Below are 23,976 nucleotides of genomic sequence, written 5' to 3' on the forward strand. Positions count from 1 at the left end.
AGTAGCGGTGAGAAAAGGAAGTGTAAATATTAACAAAGTAAGGGCTGCTTTAAAATGACACTTTGTTCAATACTTTGAAGTTACAATTTTAGACTAGCAAAAATAAAAACAGTTTACTATCTTTTGGACAGAAATTCTTAAATTGGTACACTTGGCCCAGAATATGATGCACATGTTATGTTGCTATGTGGGCTGAAGACAGAATACTGAGGTCTTAAAAATGAGATAGAAGACACAGAAAAGATGCATATATGCAACTGGGAGATCTCTGTGGCGGATATTTGTAGGATATTTAAGGCATGAAACGAATGTCACAGTGAACTACAGAAATTTCTTTATTTTTCGCGTTTTTAACAGTATAAAGTCAACCAGCAACAAGTAGAATTTGTTTAGAATTATACTTAATATATTGACACTAATACAAAGGCGAAAGGTAATGATTCTGCTTTGTGTATCCCTCTCTCTCTCTTTTTCCTGAACACCAACAAGACAGACCTCTCATTTAATATTTCCCACCCGTGTATCAACATGAGGAATTGTAGATTCCTCTATCATATCACTCTTATTAATGAGAAATGGCTTTTAAGTTTAATTTTAAAAACTATTTTACCGTTGCCTACAGATTCTGACTTCTAGTCATTTCCCAGCACTTCCTGTGTGGTGCTGGCATAAATGTAGCAGTATGAATTGCTCTTTCCTCCTCTAAATGTAGCCAAGATATAGTTTCATCCACCTATATCTGCTGGATTAGTCATTACAATAGGAGCTGATGTGATTTCTCCAAAGAGATCGACATCATCCATGCTGTCATCACTCTTCAAAGAGATGTCACAATCAGAATCAGTCTCTCGGTTTCCTTTCTTTTTTGTTATTTGTCGCAGGCATATATTTCTGGCTTTTGGCTTACTCTTTTTTTCCAGCAATGAGTAAACTACCGGGCATATGGACTCCCGCAGTTGTTTTGTTGTCATACGGAAAGTGTGGCAACCTGCAATACTCCGCTGTGCGGCAGGTGGCTGTGCCGCAGGCGACTTTTAGGAATGGAGCGCATCACATTTAAGGATTACATTGAGAGCGTAATACTTATCTCCACGTAACAACTGTGTCATTAACGAATAATTTAGCAACTAGAACACAACTTTCTGTGTATGTAACGTAAATTTCGTACGTGTATATACAATATTTGCATAAATGTGGCAAGTCTTCTGGAACTGTGTGCACATTTATTTTCCGTCTGAAAGTGCTGTTGGTAAAAATTTTCTTATACATCCAAAGTAAAGTTTATAATGGAAAAGCAAATTATCACTAACTATTCCAAACAATGGCAGCACGACTGACAGTTGGAACATTGGTGACAGGTATGGTTTTCTTATAAGAAGACTGAGTTTTGGCTATATGAGTTTTAGGACTCCAAAACAATGAAATTCCGTCGAATTACGCCATAGTACAATAACCTTACAAAAGACTTTGTGCATCTTATATTTAATACATGACATCAATTCAACATCATCTTTTACATTTGTTGCTGCTAAAAAATTGTTCTTTAACATGTATGTGCGTACCATACATTCTGTGCTATACTTGACACTTGCATAATTTTTAGCTTTCGTGTAGCATAATTTTCAACACCTGCCAAAATTACATCTGTCTGTATTTAAACACGAAGATATCAGTGCAGCGGCATGTAATAGAGAGTAAAACAGCTTTGTGTTTTGTGTACAACGAAACGTTCATACGGTCAGTCTGGAGGTCCATTCCAAAGCTGCGTGGTGTTGTCGTACTGAAGGCTTCATCTGTGTAGACTATGGAAGTACCCACTGCCATGCACCTCATAATGGTTTGAAGAGAGTAAATGTAGATGTAGATACGCACTCTGCTTGCGAGTCAGGTTACTGGCAGCGTCTAGAAAGTGTCTGAGGTTGTATCCCGAAAACAACTGTGTTATAAATATTCAGAGACACAGCTATCGAATTGAATAAATAGAAGTATTATAGCTAAGCTGTTCCCTTTTAGTTTTGTCATGGAATTTCCGAGACAAAGCATGTCTATAAGCAGTGGACTAATCATGTTTTAGATAAGGTACACAATCTGTACAAACAGTATCAATATTGAGTGTACCGCTAAAACCACTTACAGTTCCGATCACACGAAACATTTCAGCACTCAGATGTTCCGCGAACAGCAAAATGCCCAGCCTATGGTGGCATCGGTGCGTCTGAGGGATACACAGGATCACTACTCTAGCCGCCGTAAAGAGTACGATGTCACAAATCTCTACGAAAAGGAAGGAAGATGTCCCGTCGACATCGAGGTCTTTAGAGACGGAGCACAAGCTCGGTTTGTGTCAACGATGGGGAAGGAATCGGCAGTGCCATTTAAAAAAACCATCCCGGCATTTGCCTGAGTCGAAATAGGGAAATCACGGAAAAACTACATTTGGATGGCCAGACGCGAGTCCAGTGAGCTAGCGACTGCGCTCAGCTCTTTACGTAGATCTGCCAACGCTCCTCCGTAAATGAGGTCGCTGATGCACGCCTGCGTTTCGGAGGTACGCCTTTGGAATCCTGGTGGTGTAAAAGATATTCAGCCCTAGAATTTCCCCGGCGAGGTGAGGCGATATGTTCGTGTAAAGTTCATGATCACCATGCTTTGCACCATCACACTGTACTGAGTTCAAAACGTCTCCTTACAAGGGAACCTCCCCATCGTACCCCCCTCAGATTTATTTATAAGGTGACACAGTGGATAGGCCATGAAAAACTGAACACAGATCAATCGAGAAAACAGGAAATAGTTGTGTGGAACTATGAAAAAATAAGCAAAATATACAAACTAAGTACTCCATGCGCAGCATCGCACGTTAAGCTCGGAGACCGCCTCCGCACTATTCGAGAGGAATAGGCTGTGAGTTCAGGAGTGCCGTGGTCCCGTGGTTAGCGTGAGCAGCTGTAGAACGAGAGGTCCTTGGTTCAAGTCTTCCCTCGAGTGATAAGTTTACTTTCTTCATTTTCACAAAGTTATGATCAATCCGTTCGTTCATTGACGTCTCTGTTCACTGTAATAACTTTATTGTCTGTGGTTTGCGAGCGCACCGCCAAACCGTGCGATTAGTAGACGAAAGGGCGTGCCTCTCCAATGGGAACCGAAAATATTTGATCGCAAGGTCATAGGTCAACCGATTCCTCCACAGGAAACCACGTCTGATATATTCTATACTATACTGGTGACGGCATGTGCGTCACATGACAGGAATATGTTGAGGATCCACCTAACTTGTACACTTGGCGAATGAGTAAAAAGATTCTTCTATCTTTAGGTTTTCTTGTGGATGTGATAATCACTCCCAAGAAAGTGATGAAAACATAAGAGTTTGTCACATAAACTGCAACAAATGAATGCAACAGTTTCACAGTCCCACAGTTTTCCCTGTGCTCTGTCAAAACATATGTTTTTAACGTTTTCAAAATTTTCCGTTTGTAGACCGTCAAATCCTGCATATGTCCAAGCAAATCTGAACATGTCCTGGAATTTTGGAGAGCGAAGTTGATTATGTGTGAGTGCCTGAACTTTGATAATTGAACACGATCACGTAAACAATAGTGCTCTGTGTACCTGTGCAGCTTTGCAAAATATTTGTCTGAAAATAAAAAATTTAACTTTTCGTTCAAGGAAAGACTTGAACCAAGGACCTCTCGTTCCGCCGCTGCTCACGCTAACCATGAGACCACGGCGCTCCTGACCCCAGATAATCCTTGATGTTGCCTATCTTCTGCCTTCTGCATGGACTACTCAGTTTGTATATTTTGCTTATTTTTTCATAGTTCCACACAACTTCTTCCTGTTTTAGCGAGTGATCTGTGTTCAGTTTTTCAAGGCCTATGCACTGTGCCAACTTATAACTAAATCTGATGGGGGGGGGGGGGCTGCGATGAGGAGGTTCCCTTGTTAGTGTCTCAGTGAGTGAAGATGTGACAATTTATGGCGATCCGTCCATCGCACGTTAAGCTCGGAGACCGCCTCCGCACTATTCGAGAGGAATAGGCTGAGACCAAGTACGAAGAAGATAAAATACGCCGCGATCGTCTGAAGAATTACTCGTCTACTTGTCCACTGTTTCTATAATTTTGACCCAACATCTTTGACACATTCTGCATGTAACGGACACGGCTTTTTACTTCGCTCCACACGTCGTCTTCTCGTAAGGCACAGGGAGGAGTTTAGACACGGGGTCTGAAGTCGTTAGTTACGCGGCCGCAATGAGGGAGGTGTATGGACGGCGGTTGTCTGTTGGCAGGACATGTAGCAGTTCCTGTCTGGGTCTGCCCAGGGCGCGGTGTACGTGTCATTCGGCAGCTTGATCCCGTTCCACACGCTGCCGCTGGACAAGATGCGCGCCATCCTGGAGGCGCTGTCCACCCTGGAGCAGCGCGTGCTGCTGCGCTGCGACGCCTCCCAGCTGCCGGCCGGTGTGCGGCTGCCTGGCAACGTGCGGGCCAGCAGGTGGCTGCCCCAGGTCGACATACTGGGTCAGTCACCCACCACGGGCTCTGCTGGTTACGATAGTTTCACAAACGATTCAGTTATGTGGCACTGGCGCGAGCAGCCCGCTCAGAAAATCTGTTCACTGGGCTGCCCATCTGCAGACACACGGAGCAGATGAGTTTTATATATTCTGACATTACCATCCCCTTGAAAGTATTTGTATGGAGTGTAGCCATGTATGGAAGTGAAACATGGATTATAAATAGTTTGGACAAGAAGAGAATAGAAGCTTTCGAAATGTGGTGCTACAGAAGAATTCTGAAGTTTAGATGGGTAGATCACATAACTAACGAGGAGGTACTGAATAGAATTGGGGAGGAGTTTGTGGCACAACTTGATTGGAAGAAGGGATCCGTTTGTAGGACATGTTCTGAGGCATCAAGGGATCACAAATTTAGCATTGGAGGGCAGCGTGGAGGGTAAAAATCATTGAGGGAGACCAAGAGATGAATACACTAAGCAGATTCAGAAGGATGTAGGTTGCAGTACGTATTGGGAGATGAAGAAGCTTGCACAGGATAGAGTAGCATGGAGAGCTGCATCAAACCAGCCTCAGGACTGAAGACTACAACAACAACAACAACAACCATCCCATTGAGGAACACTCTACACTACAGCATGGTGTGTATTACGTATAAAAAGTGGGAAAAATTCTCTGTACACTAATATGTTTCATTGTTCCTTACGGACCTGTATATTTACAGCAGTCGTCTTCTGAAACCGCACTGGCACACTACGTAACCAAATTAGAGAATCACTTTTTCGAAGCCCCGTAATTGTGTGCCATGCCGATGCATAAGTTCGAAATTAGGTTCAAAGGTACCTACAACCCTCCTGCGTAATGCTACATCACGGTGCCTTGCAAAGTCACTCATGGTCTCGGGGACGCTTCAAACAGCGAGGTGTAGACACGCCAAATAAAAAGACGTTCGTATGAAGTACAAGGTGGGTTAGTGACGTCACACTGGCACCACATTTCACCACAATTCTGCCCGACGCCACCGTGGACGTTCATACGGAGGGAAGGTGGTCACATACTCCTCTTACCGACATTTCACCGCTTCTTTGACGCCTCTGTGATCGAGAGCAAAATTACAACCCAGCATCGAAATCACACAGTTCTTATGGGTGGCCGTGGAAAATACGAGGGCTATTCGGAAAATAAGGAACGATAGGTCGCGAAATGGAAACCACAGTGAAAATCAAAACTGTTTCGTTTGCAACGGTTAGCTACAACTTCCAGCTACTTATCCCCATAGTCGCGTATCCGACTTAGACGTTTCTCGTAGCGTTGTGCCAACTTTCCAATACCCTCGTTATAGAAGGCACCCGCCAGTGCCTTCCAGCAATTCTCTACGCTGGCCTACAGCTCGTTGTCTGTGCCAAAATGTTGTCTTCATAGCCAGCGGTTCATGTGAGCAGAGATGAAACTCAGAAGCAGACAATTTCTGGCTGTATTGTGGTTAATCAAACATTTCCAACTGAAAGTTATGCAGGAGCATTTTTATTGTCCATGCAGAGTGCGGCAGAGAATTGTCTTGAAGAAGAAACCGCACAACACTTATGTAATGTTGGCTGCATAGATTGAGGCGACATTTCTCAACAGGCCCTCGTACTTGGCGGGAGAGACTATCGTTCTACGTATATTTATGTGCTCCCTGTGTGCTCAGAACCAAAAAGAGGGACGTAACGCGATCGACGGGCATACTGGAGACACTGCCCAACACGCCTGTGCAAAACTTCATCGGATTTTCACTGTGGTTTTCATTCCGCGACCTATCGTTCCTTACCTTCCGAGTTACCCTCGTATTTCAGCCACACCGCCGCTCAGAATCGACATGGTGAGGCCTCGCTGCGGGGGCGGGGGAGGGAGGGGGCGTACAAACCAGTTTCCCCTGTGGCATTGATTACCATACATTTTTCAGTAGTAATCCACAGCTTGCAGTGCGCTGAGCAGCAGGAGGCGTCATAAAAAGGGGTGAAAAGGGGGGAAAAGGGGATACGACATCATTAACCCACTGTACAGCTTACAATAACTTCTGAGGTGTGACCTTAGCTTTGGATGTGTCGACACCTTGCTCTTTGAAGCGCCTCCGAACCCGAGGGTGACATCGCAAGGCGCCGCGCTTTTGCACCATTACAGATGAAGGTTGTAGACACCTTTACGCCTAATTTTGAACCTATGTGTCAGAACTGGACACAATTGCGGGTTTCGAAAAAGTGATCCTTTATTTTTGTTGCAAAGTCTAGCTACGAATGACCGTGCGTGATATGTGATAAGCTGGAATATTTTGTTTTCTTTTCCCCCTTCTTGATTAATTAATATAGTTTTCCTCCTACTTATACTGTCAATTTTTCTTATTTCTTTTCCGCATTACCATATATCAAACAAATACCTGATAAATTAGCTACATATTTCGTAAAACGGAATTAAAATTGGTTTTCTGACTGAAAACACAGTTAACTCCAATGTAGGGTATAAATATGAGCCAGTACCCCACTACCAACTGTTATGACATACGTGTTACACTGGACAAAAAGGCATAAAAATATGTATACGGTGCAAAGAACGTTGTAACACTGACAAAAGCAATCCGTCAAGGGAAGAGAAGCACGAAGCGGAAAATTGTTTTAGTGTTGTACATAAGTGGACCTCACGAAAGACCTTGTAATTTATTGCCATTATACTAAAAACAACAAAGTCTTACTTGAACGAATCGATTTGAAAAACTAGAAAATAAATCGAAGATCTATAGTACATATTGTATAGGTACAGCTAATCATTAGGTTGATTCCAATTACGTCTATGACATTTATAGGTTAACGACGTTTTACGCTAACTGTTGTTCATGATTTTTTGCCGCTTAACGCTTTGTATTCCTTGGATGGTTATCTACATGTAATACTACATCCACCTAGCTCTGCATTCCAAAACACCATTCGCCAGTATTACATTTTTCACACTGTCCTTTTTTTCGTATATATGTAACGCTTGTTGTTATCTCAAGCTGTAAATATCGCTTCCATTTTTAGTATAATACTATTCGGCATTGTCTTGGATAAAAAGAAAGGCGTGACACTGATCAATTCAGAGGATCAGAGATGGCGGGAGCAGACACAATGCTGGCGTTTGCTGACGATGTTATGACTCTTGGTGACATTGTGGAGGAAGTAGCTGTTAATACTACACGATTGCTCCACAAAGCGAAGATATCTGTACTGCTGGTGAAAGATGATACAATCAAATATCTCCTCTTACCACGCAGTCAAGCTCTCCTTCCTTCCACTGTTGCTGACAAGCATAACTTTGAACGATTTCAAGAACTCGAGTATCCGGGATCCATACTGACTAATAAAAGTGAAGCGACGAAAAAGTTCATCAACTAATAATTAACGCTAATAGCATATTCTTTAACAGGACATAAAGATTCAGCTGTACATGAAAGTAAAAATGTTCAAATGTGTGTTAATTCCTAAGGGACCAAACTGTTGAGATCACTTACACCTACTTACACACTACTTAAACTAACTTATGCTAAGAACAACACATACACCAATGGCAGAGGGAGGAACATGACAGTAGAACAGACGGTTTTTTATATGGTTATACATTGGCCGAATACTAGAACACAAATGGCTACAGTGGTTTGGCCACATCCTTCGAGCTGACAGATCCCTCCCATACCGAGTCCTCCATTCACAGCCCAAGAGGACGTCCAAAGACGCTATGGAAGAACCGAGTGTTAACAATCCTTAAGCAAGTGGAGACGACAGTCTTTGAAGAGGAAGTCAGAGACCGCCAGTGTAGATATCCCCACTGTTGTGGCTCACTAACCTCTCTTTTTATTGAACTTTTTGTAATTTGTTTTATAATTTCTTACGACGCGCCGTTTTCGTTTATTTACGATTATTTCTTTTGTTTTTCTGTTACAGGCCTTAAAGGCCGGCTAATGCAATAAATTATGATGATGATGATTCATACAGATTGTGCAACAGAAGGTGGGTAGAGCACTCTGATCCAAACCCATCATGGTAGTAAGATTGTAACACCGTCAGCTCTCTTACCCAGCCAACAGTACTCCATCCGAAAAGAAGTTGAGGTATCTTCGAGATAAACGAAACAACACAGGTCTTTTCCGGAATCCTTCTGTCCGACTGCACAGTGATACAGAAGCAAAGTATTTCGGCAAAACGTCTATGGCATATACTGGGTGGCGTTACAATATGTCAGAGGCATACGGAATAGCAATACACGGCGTGATGCACTCAGCTGACATTACACGATGCACACCAGCTTACCATAGCGTGGTTCTGGCCATTCAGCGCGACATGCGACAACGTTATCCATCACAGTGTGTGTCGAATGACCAGCAGGAGCGGCAGTGCGTGGTGCTGGTTTCAGGCTGCAACATTCATCTCAAAAGGAGATCACCTGACTATCGGGATTTTGTAGTTTTTTATGTTCATGGTATGTACAGTTACTCAAGTATCACTCTCCCAAATCAGTTCGATGGAGCTCTCAAAATTTCCCGAACAAATCGACTTTGAATATTTCCAAGGAACTTTAATTCTCTAAATTAAGGTGATTTTTCACGAGGGGCTGTGTGTCTCGTACACTAATGTCGAACAATGGTAGCTGCGTCGTCAGAAAATCGTTCTTTCGAATCTCACTATGACGTTTCTTCTTTCTTATTATTTTTTCGTTCAGTTCAAATATACATCACTTAAATATAAAATTTATTGAATATATGCATTTAACACATATCTAAACATCATTTTTTATGAATAATGCCTGTCTTCTTGTTTCTAATTCAACCACACATGAAATGCAAATATAAATTCTTAATTATCGGTCGTTCATAAAAGATTGTTAATAAAGATCGTTTAAATTGAAAAATTACATATTTATTAACCATCTTCTATGAAATATAGATAATTAAGACATTATATTTGAAATAGAAACTGGAATTTTTACGTGATACGTAATCAGGAACAAGAACACATGCATTTTTTTTCATAAAAATAGTTATATGGGGGTTAATTGGTACGTATTCGCTATATTTTATATTTAAATGATGTAGGTATTCGAACCGAACAAAAAATGAAAGGAAAAATAAGACTTTAGAGTGATTTGAAGAAGAGATCCATTGATGACCCAACTACGAGTCTCTCGTCCCCGTGTTACTATCCTCCACAGCTGTCAAGTTGTGCTATAGACGCCATTCATGTCCTGACTCAACTGCTGCTGTCTTCCGGCGAACAGGCCATGTATAGTGTACACTAACCATATTCACTTTCCCTTCAGCATTCGTTAAAGTTAGAATAGCGCTGCAACAGATGCACAAATCACTCTAAGAAGTACAGTCCTCGGTCCACACTGACTATTACAGAAACATAAAGTGGTACAGTACAGCCATGCTATGTGCATGTTGTCCGATCACACTATATTCAACCGTGGAATGTGACGCAATGTTTTGTTTATGAATCACGAACCCTCAATTTATGGGCACATACGAGGGTCATTCAATAATTAAAGAGACAAATTGGTCTGGAGAAAAAAGCACTTATTTTTACAAAAGAATACTTTTTCTACTTTTCAACACAAACCCTTTGAACATATATGCACTTGTTCCATCGGGCTACAAGCTTTTTTATTCCAACTTGGTGTTTGAAATAATTTCCAACAAACTTGTTCCCGTTCTCGTTGTCTGAAACCTCTTACCAAGCAATGTCTCCTACAGTGCACCAGAAAAATGTAAATCACTAGGTCCTAAATGAGGACTGTAAGGGGGATGAGACTACGTTGCAGCCCATTTTGTCGATGATTTCACAGGTTAGTTGAGCGATATGACGTAGTGCTGGAGAATCACACCTCTCCTCTGAGATCCACGACTTCTCCCTCTCATGGCTGCCTTCACCTTGGTTAAAAGCAAATCCGACTAGTAGTGGCTCTTCACTGTACGCTGCTTTTCGAGATAATCACAAAAACACCGTCAACATCAATATGACTTTTCCTACTAATGCTTGTGTTTCAATTTTTTCTTGGGAGGTGATTCTGGCTCAAAATAATGATCCCAAGTTTCATCAAAGGTTAAAATTTTGTTGAGGAAGTGCTCGCCTTCTCTTTCATAACGTTCCTTTAGCCCTGTGCACACACTCAACCCTGTTTCCTTAGGTAGCCGCGTCAATTCCTTTTGGACCCATCTTACACATGTTTTACGGTACTTCAGCTTGTTACGGATACTGTTATGAACTGTATCACTACTAACTTTTATCTTATCAACTATCATTTCCACAGTCACAACATGGTCGGCACGAATAATGTCATCAATTCAGTTTTCAAGTGATGGCTTTGAAACTGGTCGGCCAGAATGGTGTTCGTCAATCACTGAGTCGAGACCATTTTTGAACTGCTCTACCCACATGTAAAAAAAAAGGTCCAAATGACTCTGAGCTCTATGGGACTTAACATCTCAGGTCATCAGTCGCCTAGAACCCAGAACTACTTAAACCTAACCAACCTAAGGACATCACACACATCCATGCCCGAGGCAGGATTCGAACCTGCGACCGTAGCGGTCTCGCGGTTCCAGACTGTAGCGGCTAGAACCGCTCGGCCACCAGCGGCCGGCAGATGTAAAAATTTGCGCAATTCATACAACCTTCACCACAAACTTTAGACGTTCTACAGTACCTATTCACTGGTTTCTCGCTTTCAGCAAGTAAAAAACGAATAACTGAACGTTGTTCAACTAATGAGGACGTTTCAAGAGTACTCGCCATCTTCAAATGTTTTTTTGAAGTTATAAACAAAACAATTTTGATACGTCAGCTTATCAGGGCTTATCTCAGTGATGCCAACTTAAAACAATAAAAGTACCAAACTTGTCCTGCCAACGGTTTTTCCCAGACCAATTTGTCTCTTTAATTATTGAATGACCATCGTACATTGACGATATAAAACATTATGACCACTGCCCACTACGAGATTGTATGCAACCTGGTGCCGCAGCAAGAAAAACATACGAAATGATAAGAGACGAATGGGGAATCATTCCAGCGACGATCGAGCCCGAAAATGGGGATATCCGCAGCTGTAAGTGACTCTGAGAAAGGACACATTGCCAAGGGCATGGGGACGGGTGTCTGGGAGGCGAGGAAGCTAGTCGGCCGTTCGCTTGCTACTGTCGTGAGCATCTCTGGGAAGTGGTTGAAGGACACCGAAACCACGAGTAGGCGAAAACACACTAGACGTTTACGCCTCATCACAGAAAGCGTAGGAGACGTGCCGTTCTTTTAGGATGTGATATGTGGTATATCTGACCAGGTACAGGGTCGACCACGGGGTTCCCTGCGTGTTCCAATGAACACCCAGCGCCACCGTCACTTACGGTTGAAGTGCGGACGAGATTTTCGAGATTGAAATGCGGATCAGTGAAAAGGTGTGGGATCAAATACGTTTCTCTCCACACCATGTCGATGGTCCTCTCTGGATACGCTGTAGTCCAGACGAACGGCTCCTCAAAACACGAACCGTGGCACATCTGCAGGCCTGTGCGGGAGTATTATACTACGGGAGATATTCACCTGGGTCGCTATGGTACGTGTGATAATAATCAACAGCACCATGGCAGCCATAATTCGTCTGCATTTGCAACCTTAGCACATATTTTTTAATCGAGGTCTGAGAGGAATGAACTGATTTAACTGGAGTGTCAGAACTATAAACAGCAGTGCACACCACGATACGTAAGTGTGCCAGTATTATTACACATGGGTCTTTATTGTGTGCATTAGCAAATCCATTCGTCATGGTGGCACCGCTACTTGTGTTACAGGACCTTTAATGACGTGGTGTAGCAAGTCTGACTCATCTTTCTCTCAATTTTATCGTACTACTGCCCTTGTCTGCTAGCAAAGTTAGAGTTTATTTTGTCGTGCCCCCCCCCCCTCATCCTCTCACAAATGTTCTCAGAGCTACTCGTTTTTTGTTGGAGATTTTGCATACTGACATCTTGGCATGAGCTCTACAGGCGTCATTGCAGACCCCTTCTGATGCTTCCGGTGGGGATGAAGCTGCTACATGCCCCATGGTGCTCATGTAATCTGCTAAAGGTAACATTTTTTGGAGTGGGCTTGAAAATAACCCCTTTGGTAAGAATCATCGCTGTATCCACGTCCAGATGTTTGTTTGTGATATTAATTACTGTACGGCTCCCTCCATCTTACCCTGCTCTACTGTATAAATGAACAAATTTTGCTCTGTGACGTGCACTTATTCTCCTTGCGATTACGTCGTAATATCAGCCCATTCCGCAGAGAGTGTAGCCGACATGTAAAAAATGGAACATCCTTTGAAGTGTAGTACTTGTCGGTCGTCACGAATTCTGTGTACTACCTCCGGGCTTGCGCGATGCTTAATACTGAGGATCGCTGTCGTATGCTCAATTTTGGCTAACGTAGGTGCAACGTGTTCACCTCGAAACCTTGTTAGGAAAGTCAGCGTATTGAGGAGTCCACCATCATTCTGTCGGTGCTCATCCATCTTCCGTACTTGGTGGGCCATAGCGTATTCAGCCGAGTTGTTGTTTCCATTTTACACACAATACTTTGACGGTCGATCCTGTCCTCATTTTCAGGCGCGAAGAGTTGTGCTATTATGTGTTTTCGCTACGTGGACTCCACAGCGAGCATAGCTCGGAGCACGTGAACAAACGACCAGGTGGGTCGTGAAAACATTGCACATAAAATGGAAAGCCCAAAATTGCAACATTACTTAAAATTGTGTCGATGTTTCGTGAAGAACAGGACAATGGTGCTCAAAGGCAGTGACTGATTATATATTTTTCAGCTGTTCTATAGTCCAAACGATTTAGAATACAAATGGGAAGTATGAAAATTATGATAGATTTTATGAATCAATTCGAGTATAAAATGAAGTATAAATGCGAGCAATAAATGCCAAATATTCGAACCGAAAACAAAATATAGTCCATTCCCATTCGAGCGGTTTTTGTGATGCATCATTACAAACTTTCCTTTAAGACAACATTATTAATTTAGAATTCAAAGGCATAATATGAGGTACGGAAGAGTGATGGATCTTGGAACACTTGTCAGACTTCTGCCTCCAGCCAGCCTTGTACTAGAACATTAATACGTCGTCATATTCGGATCTAAAATTGTAGTATTCACTTTATGGGTGCTCTAGTCTTTACCTAAAAAATTCAGTAATTACTCTGGAAAAGTAAGGTTTCACAGAATGTGGGTAACTAATCGAAGGTACAACGTGGTCATGTATCTAGGAACAAATATTCTATTCAAATTCAAAAGTCTTGTAATCTAGAAAATCTTACCGGTACTGTATTTAACAATGTGTGTGTTACATTACTATTCTAGTACACACCAAAAATCAATAAGTGAAATCAAATTAAGAAGATGCTTTAACAAAAACCAGTTTCAAGTTGAAACCAACTCAAGTAGACATCAATTCCTGTTTTCAAATAAATTTCCAATTACTCACGTAGTTGCGTGGTAGAGTAGGTATGATGTACGCGTAGGTGGAGACAGTGTTTGCACAGTAATCGCTGATATTAGTGTAACTGAGGCGGAATAAGGGGAAGCAGCCCGCGTTCGCAGAGGCAGGTGGAAAACCGCCTAAAAACCATCCACAGACTGGCCGGCACACCAGACCTCGACTCTAACCCTCCGGGCGGATTCGTGCGCGGGACCGGCACGTCTTCCCGCCCGGAAAGCAGTGCGTTAGACCGCACGGCTAAGCGGGCGGGCTTACATAAATTTAACTAATGCTATGATGTTTTCTGTGTGCGTGAGCTGCCCTCCAAATAAACTTGCACTTACGGGAAGAGGGATTTTATGTGCTCCTGTAATGTATTTATTGTTCATTGCTTTGACACCAGCTGGTACATTGTACAATTGCCCGAGGCCTGTCTTTTAACTTGGTATAAACGACCATTAGAATCGGCTAATGAGATGTGACATCACTGTTGTTTGAAAATAAGTCATTTGTTACTGTTAAAACAATAGCACTTCACAGTTTGGCAGACTATCTTATTTACAACGAGCGTTTAAACAAACAATCTTTTGAAAGAAATCAAATTTTTCGCTGGATGATTTTCGTAAAGGCCTAGCGCAGGATTAATGCCACAAAGCCGGCCGAAGTGGCCGTGCGGTTAAAGGCGCTGCAGTCTGGAACCGCAAGACCGCTACGGTCGCAGGTTCGAATCCTGCCTCGGGCATGGATGTTTGTGATGTCCTTAAGTTAGTTAGGTTTAACTAGTTCTAAGTTCTAGGGGACTAATGACCTCAGAAGTTGAGTCCCATAGTGCTCAGAGCCATTTGAACCATTTTTGAATGCCACAAATCGCTCCGTTTATGTTATGGTAATAAATCACCTTCAGGACAGACTACTTACAGTTGGTTTGTAGATTATCGTAGTGGTAGTGTCTCCGTCAGCGACGAAATCCGTGAGAGCTGACCAAACACCGCCGGTGTTTCAGAAACCATCTATGCTGTGCGGAACATTGCGGCACGTGACGTACTGTGACATGCAGGCTCAAGTCAATTGCTACAAGGAAATGCCGAGGTAACGCAGAATCCGAGAACAACATCCTAAATGAGTATGGATGTATTCGGAAGAGCCGGAAACTAAGGAGTACCCAACTATTTGGTAGCTCGAAGGTGAATTGCAAGCAACAAAAGTAGGTCGTTCATCAAGAGGCGAAGGAAGACATGGAGTTAACGCCTTGCTGCCCTATTCACCAGATGTACCGCCTAATGACTTCATTCAGTTACCTTTTGTGACGGAAAACATTCGTCGACAGCGAGTTTAACAATTTGAAAAGAGCTGCCGTATGATTCAAATGGTTCAAATGGGTCTGAGCACTATGCGACTTAACTTCTGAGGTCATCAGTCGCCTAGAACTTAGAACTAATTAAACCAAACTAACCTAAGGACATCACACACATCCATGCCCGAGGCAGGATTCGAACCTGCGACCGTGGCGGTCACGCGGTTCCAGACTGAAGCGCCTAGAACCGCACGGCCACACAGGCCGGCGCTGTATGCTTCCAAAACCATGCGCTTGCCTGAGGTGCCACTGCCCGAACCCATGCAAAAGACTACAAATTTTAAAGATGAACGCTTTGGAAAAAAAAATACAACAGTTTACATATAAAATTTTTTTTGCTCTCATGAACTTGTTATTACGTAACAAAATGTAACTACTCATACTGTCAGTTAATCATCTCATAATACTTACTTTAGGCTTCCCTACTAACTATATAACTTATGACATTGTGTGAAGTTCACCGAAGCAGAAATGTTTGAACCAACCCTCCACTGCGTACAGGTAGAAGTCGGCATCTCTTCTCGGAATAGATGCCGAAGACGGGAAACGGACAGGCCACGCGAACGGGTATTTTTAACACAAACATATCAGGACTATAGGCGATAAACACTATTTAGCGTATTTATGGAAACTTTTTGCAGCACACTTCTACCTTTTAACAGCAGGATAATTACTGTGCTCTTTGCGATGATTTAAACATTGTAAACGAGGCCGTAACAAAAGCTTTCTAACATAACTGATTGCTGTTGATGTCGGCCTGTTGCGATGTCTCTTTATTGAACCAATTTCACAAAAGAAATGAAGCCACTAGTTACGCTTTCAGCTGAACTGTACATGGTTTGGAATGGACAACACGATCTCACTGGAGAGGGTGGCGAAGGAAACGTGCCTTGGCCAAGTTTGCCCTTACATTAGTCAAACGGCGGGGAGTCTGAACCACGAAGGCGCGTAAACGGTTCTGTTCCCCAGCACGACCCCATTAACTCACCACTACACTATTTCACACTGTCTGCTGATAAAGGGTCGCGAAGAGTGCAAAATGTGAAAGCGTTCGATGGACAGATGTCGCTGTATGCGTACGTGGAACGTGGCAATATAATGAAACACGTACCGCATTTGTAGCAGCGGCAACGGCTAATGGTTTAAGTATACATAGCTCTCACATCTACATGAAAAAAAAAATCTAGTGGGAGCGTTTGCTAATTTCCCTTTACTGTCAGTGAATAGAGTCCGGCTTCTGATGGCGCTGTAGTAAACCAATGCCTCTGATTTACCAAAAAATAAATAAAAAAATAAAAAATAAAAAAGTTCTGTCGCGGTTCCGTTATGTGCGGAAAGTGGCACTCTCGCTTCACTGATAGAGGCGGCAGGTATATCTGAAAAGACGGTGTTCGTCTTATCCCTAAAGTACGCGGTGTCCTTTCACCGGCAACATTTGAAACACCAGTGCTGATTCTACTTCTCTCGAATGACAACACAGAATCCGCAAAATGTGACCCCACACGGGATCTGTACGTCCAGCGTAATTTGTCTGGATACTGTCTCTGGACAAATGTCCGCAGGAGGCCAGCGATAGTTAATAGTGACGCAACCAGGGAGGTGTTAATCAAAATACCTCTTCGTTTACAACTACATACATACTCTGTAAGCCACCGTATGAGGCGTGGTGGAGGGTGCCTTACGACTGCTAGTCATTCCCTCTCCTGTTGCACTCTCAAATGGAGTGATGAAAAAGGGTCTGTGTATAGACCCCTTACGAGCCCTCATTTCTCTTATCGTGTCGTCGCGGTACTTTGGTGGCGGAAGATTCTTTCTGCAGTCTGTCACAAATGCCGATTCTCTAAAGTTCTGAATAATGTGGTTCTTCAGCTTCGCCCAGCATGTTTCATGACGAAACAGTTCACGGGTGAACAGTCGGATGTCAGCGTCCGACGGGCTCAATATTTCGGCAAACGACCGAGTAGCCATCATTAGGTTAGCTGGTGGACTCGCTACTTGTACTCTCTCTCCTATTTGCCGTTCTGTCTGCCGTCCGCTCCCAGTAGCTCGTCCCCGCTCCTCCCGAGGACGTACAGCTCCGTCCTCAGGAAGAGGAAGGAGGTATCCCACAGCGAACTGACTTCGCGTGCAGGCAGAGGAACAGAAGAGGCGCCGCCAGCCCACCACGCGTACCTGGGCACCAACCTAGGACGTAGCAATGAGTCGGCGGGTGGACAGCGGCAGGAGGCGCTGAGCGCGGACGGTGCATAGAACGGCTGACGGAGGGGGGAAGGGGGAATAAAAGCACCACGCCAGCCTCCAAGTGGTTAGCTCATCAGCGTACGTTATAATGGCAACATGATTGTTTGCTGAAATAATGTGCCCTTTGGACACTTACACTACTGGCCATTAAAATTGCTACACCACGAAGATGACGTGCTACAGACGAGAAATTTAAGCGACAGGAATAAAATGCTGTGATATACATATAATTAGCTTTTCAGAGCATTCACACAAGTTGGCGACGGTGGCGACACCTACAACGTGCTGACATGAGGAAAGTTTCCAACTGATTTCTCATACACAAACAGCAGTTGACCGGCGTTGCCTGGTGAAACGTTGTTGTGATGCCTCGTGTAAGGAGGAGATATGCGTACCATCCCGTTTCTGACTTTGATAAAGTTCGGATTCTAGCCTATCGCGATTGCGGTTTATCGTATCGAGAAATTGCTGCTCGCGTTGGTCGAGATCCAATTACTGTTAGCAGAATATGGAATCTGTGGGTTCAGAAGGGTAATACGGAACGCCGTGGTGGATCGCAACGGCCTCGTATCGCTAGCAGTCGAGATGACGGACATCTTATCCGCATTGCTGTAACGGATCGTATAGGCACGTCTCGATCCCTGAGTCAACAGAAGGGAACGTTTGCAAGACAACAACCATCTGCACGAACAGTTCGACTACGTTTGCAGCAGTATGGACTATCGACTCGGAGACCATGGCTGCGGTTACCATTGACGCTGCATCACAGACAGGAGCGCCTGCGATGTTGTACTCAACGACGAACCTCGTAGCACTAATGGCAAAACTTCGTTTCAGTTTCTGTCTTGAATCCTTTTTATCGACGATGTGGCCATTTTTCAAATGTTGACAAAACTTGTGAAAACAGCAAGAACATGCCATCTATATTCACAAGCATGGAATTTATGTTCATATGGATGACAGACGCTTAAGGAGCTTCTTCTTCTTTTACTACTACTACTGCTACTACTACTAGTACTACTGCTGCAGCTACATTTAGTCCTCCCGTCTTTTTGGTGGTCTTCCAGTGCACCTTTAACCTTGCGGACTTTATTGCCAAAATGTAGTGGTAATCCTGATTCCTCCGTTCGCAACACAAGGGATATCTATTCTTGCTTAAGTTCTTCAACCGTTTAATTTACACGAAATATTTTCAGTGCCTTCCTAATATCTGTACTTCTTTCATAATCTAACTTGGTATATCTTGCTATGTTCCTGAAGAACAGTTAAGAACATAAATACTAAATCTGTACAAGCACATGGATGATATAAAGTAATAAATGCTGTCGAGACAATGTTAGAAGGTGGTTTCTAACGTATGCTAGTGTAGTAGTTCTCGACGAATTGTTTTCTAGTAGTAAACTCGGAACAAATTTTCATCAGAATTTTGCGTGCAAAAAAAGGAGAAATCGTGGAGTATAACTGCTCATCACTGTACTGGGCACCTATATATTAAATACTAAGCTTTTGTATTGACTGATGACAGGCGCAAACCATACGTAGCATAGTTCTTGCAATCGTCCACCAGCCGCTTCATAAAGTGCCCGAAGAGGGCAATGCCGTATCACTATCAGTATGACTGCACTGTGGAAAGGTACGTCATTTCCGTAGTCTTACTGTAACTAAGTACTGGCCATCGAAGTGGTTTTGAAGACAACAGTATCGTCTTCATGTCGTAACACCTCGTTGAAGAAAAGTGGTTTTTCTAGGTTAATTGCCGTTTTACTGGAGCCATATGTATAAAGGATGGGCAGAAGAAACGTGGCCCAGGAAATATTTCTAAGACGGGCACAGCCAGTTACATCATCTGCCAGCTCTAGGTGTGGATCAAGTAAGTTGGGTTGCATTCTGGTACCGCGCGCCGTGGGTTTCGAATCCGCGCCATACGGCATGGAACTCGATTCCCATTCGTCCGTCTTCTTCGTTTGCAGGCTGTTCCCGTTCTGTCCCGACACGTTTTCGTTAGCGGCAACCCTGCCACTGTTCCTGTTGCGGTTACAACATGCATGTTTATCAAAACTAATTTGTTACGTCCAATGTGGTTTTTAATGGAAAAACAAGTTATGAGTAGCTATTGATAAACAATGGCAGCATAACCAACAGTAGGAACTTTTGTGATAGGCATGGTTTCCTTATGAACAAACTGGGTGTATCAGTTTTAGAACATCTTACCCTGAAATTTTGGTTCTCCTTTTACATTTTTATAACAACAAACTACCGTAAAAGTAGACCTCTCTTTGATCTCAGTAAATAGATGAAAGGATATCAATGATACGATTCGCTGATGACATTGCTATCCTGAGTGAAAGTGAAGAAGAATTAAACGATCTGCTGAACGGAATGAACAGTCTAATGAGTACACAGTATGGTTTGAGAGTAAATTGGAGAAAGACGAAGGTAATGAGAAGTAGTAGAAATGAGCACAGCGAGAAACTTAACATCAGGATTGATGGTCACGAAGTCAATGAAGTTAAGGAATTCTGCTACCTAGGCAGTAAAATAACCAATGACGGACGGAGCGAGGAGGACAACAAAAGCAGACTCGCTATGGCAAAAAAAGCATTTCTGGCCAAGAGAAGTCTACTAATATCAAATACCGGCCTTAATTTGAGGAAGAAATTTCTGAGGATGTACGTCTGGTGTACAGCATTGCATGGTAGTGAAACATTGACTGTGGGAAAACCGGAACAGAAGAGAATCGAAGCATTTGAGATGTGGTGCTATAGACGAATGTTGAAAATTAGGTGGACTGATGAGGTAAGGAATGAGGAGGTTCTACGCAGAATCGGAGAGGAAAGGAATATGTGGAATACTGATAAGGAGAAGGGACAGGATGATAGGACATCTGCTAAGACATGAGGGAATGAGTTCCATGGTACTAGAGGGAGCTGTAGAGGGCAAAAACTGTAGAGGAAGACAGAGATTGGAATACGTCAAGCAAATAATTGAGGACGTAGGTTGCAAGTGCTACTCTGAGATTAAGAGGTTAGCACAGGAAAGGAATTCGTGGCGGGCCGCATCAAACCAGTCAGTAGACTGATGGTTCAAAATTGGTTCAAATGGCTCTGAGCACTATGGGACTTAACATCTATGGTCATCAGTCCCCTAGAACTTAGAACTACTTAAACCTAACTAACTTAAGGACAGCACACAACACCCAGTCATCACGAGGCAGAGAAAATCCCTGACCCCGTCGGGACTCGAACCCGGGAACCCGGGCGTGGGAAGCGAGAACGCTACCGCACGACCACGAGCTGCGGACTCAGTAGACTGATGACCAAAAAAAAAAAGAATAAAAAAAATAGATTCACCCCATAACGCCATTTATTACAATGGATTTTGCCAAGGACTACACCTTCAACTAATTTGTTATAATATCAATTTCGAAATCGTTTCCGTTGCACACAGTTTTCTAATTCTCAGCTGAGGTGCTGGGAGGTGATCTGTATATCGAGGGGGCACATTGGAGACAGACCACAGGAGCTTTGTTTACAATCTGCCGCAGTGGCTTCTTGCAGTCTCCCGGTAATCCCAAACTATTCAAGCAGACGATATGAAATGATCGTTAGAGTTTTTTGGTATTTTAATGGAACTTTGACAACAGATTCACGAGAGTAACGGGTGATAATGCTGTGACAACACAGGCTTTTTGCGGAACTTTTACAAAACTCCGAAGGCAAACCCAAAACAACGGCGCGGGAAGATTCCCGAAGGAATCATGTTTTTCACTACAATGAACGATCCCGTACTGCAAATGGAACGAAGATAAGACTCAAAATTTTTGGATAGGAGATTCATCTGCCTCCTCCTTATAGGCCGGACATGTCGACCTTCATATGTTCCCCAAGATGGAGGCCTGGCTGACTACTTACAAGGGAAACTCCCCATCGCACCCCAGTGGGTAGCCCGTCAAAAACTGAACGCAGATCAAGCATCAAAAAAGGAAGAAGGTGTACTGAACTGTGAAAAAGAGCAAAATAAAAGCAATGAACGCTCTAAGCTCAACAAGTGCAAAATCGAGCGAAAGATAACAGCCACGGCGTTGTTTTTAAGTGGTCACGGTATTGGATTGCGAAGTTGACGAGCCGTGTTCGACACTCTGTCCTGCCTATTACTTTTATTTACTTACTTTTTTGTAACATTATGAACTGTCCGTCCGGTCATTCAAATGTTTGGTATCTTTATGTAGTCTCGACAGTTGATATACTATACAATGGCGTATGAGTCATGTGGTAAATATACATTACCGTCGCAAGTAAATGTGGTGAATAATCACACACTTACCAGGCGTGCATATTATGTGAGTCGATAAGAGCTTCCCATCATATGACACACGTACTGTCACTAATGCTGTGAATGCCTGACCAGATCAGGACTTTCAGTCCCTCTGATTAGAGACAGCGCATACTACTAACTGACAGTAATAATAATAATAATAATAATAATAGATCAGATTAGCACATTTCAACCCATATTTAGTACTATCAGAAACGGAAGAGGTAAAGGAAGTGGAGAAGATTGAAATGACAGTGAGAATAGCTTTTAGAAAATAATGTAAATAGAGAAATCTGCGACAAGGGGTAGGGAGAATAAGCTGCACAGTGTTTAGGAGATATGCCTATTGTGATAGAAGGTGGACCTACAGCTATGTCTTAAAATTTGGAAAGAATTTAATTTCTTTGATATTTTGAGGATGATTGTGCCACTGTCGAGTTCCTGATACAGACAATGATTTGGCGAATATGTGATGGTAGAGAGAGTATTTTGCTTTGTTCCGAAATAGTATTTTTCCCGCTGTTCAGATAGTAGTGTAAGAACTAAAGGTAAATAAGAGACTATAGTGATTGTGAGGGCGATAGCGCAAAAATGGAATGTGATAATTCAAATGGTTCAAATGTCTCTGAGCACTATGGGACTTAACACCTGAGGTCATCAGTCCTTAGGTTAGTTAAGTTTAAATACCTAACTAACCTAAGGACACCACACACACCCATGCCCGAGGCAGGATTCGAACCTGCGACCGTAGCAGTCGCGCGGTTCCGGACTGAAATGGCTAGAACCGCTCGGCCACCGCGGCCGTCGAATGTGATAGTTTCTACGCTTATTCGCACATAGTTACGGTAGTTGTTCTTCGACTGGAGAGATACCGTCGTAAAAGAGTACGTCGCAAATGTATCGTTCAGAAGCATTCATCGGATATTCCAGCCTGCGTTAGCTGTCATATGAAAGTTCTTGGAGAATAGCAAGGCCATAGTCAAGTATGGGGAGTAACAGTGTCTCTACTGGCTTCTTTTTAAGTGCGAAATGTTTTTGTTATATTTTTGTTGTGACTGAAGCGATGCTGTCACCTTCTTGCAGACTGTAGTTACATTTTCAGTCCACTCCAAGGGATGGTTCAGAATTACCTCCAAGTTATTTGTAGAAGAAGGAAAAGTTATTTCTCTGTCATTTAGTACATTTTGACAACAAATGCGTCAGTATAGCAGTGTAGGTACTAATCACAGATACTACTTTGGTGACAGTTGATGTCAGGTGTGACACTATCTCGAAAGTTCACAAAATTACAGAAACATAAGAAACAGCGTGAGTGAGGCATCAAGATATGCTTGAGCAACAGGCCCTGCAGACACTAATGTACGTTTCAGCTGTCTTAACTTTGTGGCTGCAACGGTATCTGCTTGGTGGATGACGCAGGCAAATAACTGGGTATTAACCCATGAACAAGAGCAAGATGTTAGACTGACTGAGAATACTATCAATAACGTACAGCTGTACGGAGGGTATCATAATTAACAATGGAATTCACAGAAGTGTAAGTACGCGATAATGGAAGGAAAGTGTTCTAGTAGACAAACATCAGCAGACAAACCGTTTGCGAGGTAACGGCGGACCACTGAGTTTCATATCACCTACTACCCTACTTTACGCAAATGTTTTCCAATTAAGTCCCAGCTCACTGGGCTCAAGTTCCGATTATGCCCATAACAAGAAACACACTACTATTCCACGACGTTATATGTTATGATTTGCTCCACATTTGTAAAAGGAACTGTGCGACGTTGCGCAGTCGTTAGGACACTGGACTCGCATTCTGGAGGACGACGGTTCAAACCAGCGTCCCGCCATCCTGATTTCGGTTTTCCGTGATTTTCCTAAATCGTTCAAGTCAAATGCCGGGATAGTTCCTTTGATAGGGCATGGCCGATTTCCTCCACATCCTTGACACAATTCGACATTGTGCTCTGTCTCTAATGACCTCAATATCGACGGGACGTTAAATCGA

General features: G+C 43.0%; 1 protein-coding gene across 1 annotated transcript in view; it reads left to right on the plus strand.

Moving 5' to 3' along the window:
- The window catches only part of LOC124798736 (UDP-glycosyltransferase UGT5-like), a 105,279-nt gene extending 87,616 nt beyond the window's left edge, over nucleotides 1-17,663 (plus strand). The window contains exons 7-9 of the mRNA XM_047262264.1: nucleotides 1,013-1,076; nucleotides 4,328-4,526; nucleotides 17,545-17,663. Coding sequence (XP_047118220.1) covers nucleotides 1,013-1,076; nucleotides 4,328-4,526; nucleotides 17,545-17,663 — 382 coding nt within the window. The remainder of the gene's footprint in view (nucleotides 1-1,012; nucleotides 1,077-4,327; nucleotides 4,527-17,544) is intronic.
- The last annotated feature ends 6,313 nt before the right edge of the window (nucleotides 17,664-23,976 follow it).

The sequence above is a fragment of the Schistocerca piceifrons genome, chromosome 5 (assembly GCF_021461385.2).
Source record: "Schistocerca piceifrons isolate TAMUIC-IGC-003096 chromosome 5, iqSchPice1.1, whole genome shotgun sequence".
NCBI classification, from domain to species: domain Eukaryota; kingdom Metazoa; phylum Arthropoda; class Insecta; order Orthoptera; family Acrididae; genus Schistocerca; species Schistocerca piceifrons.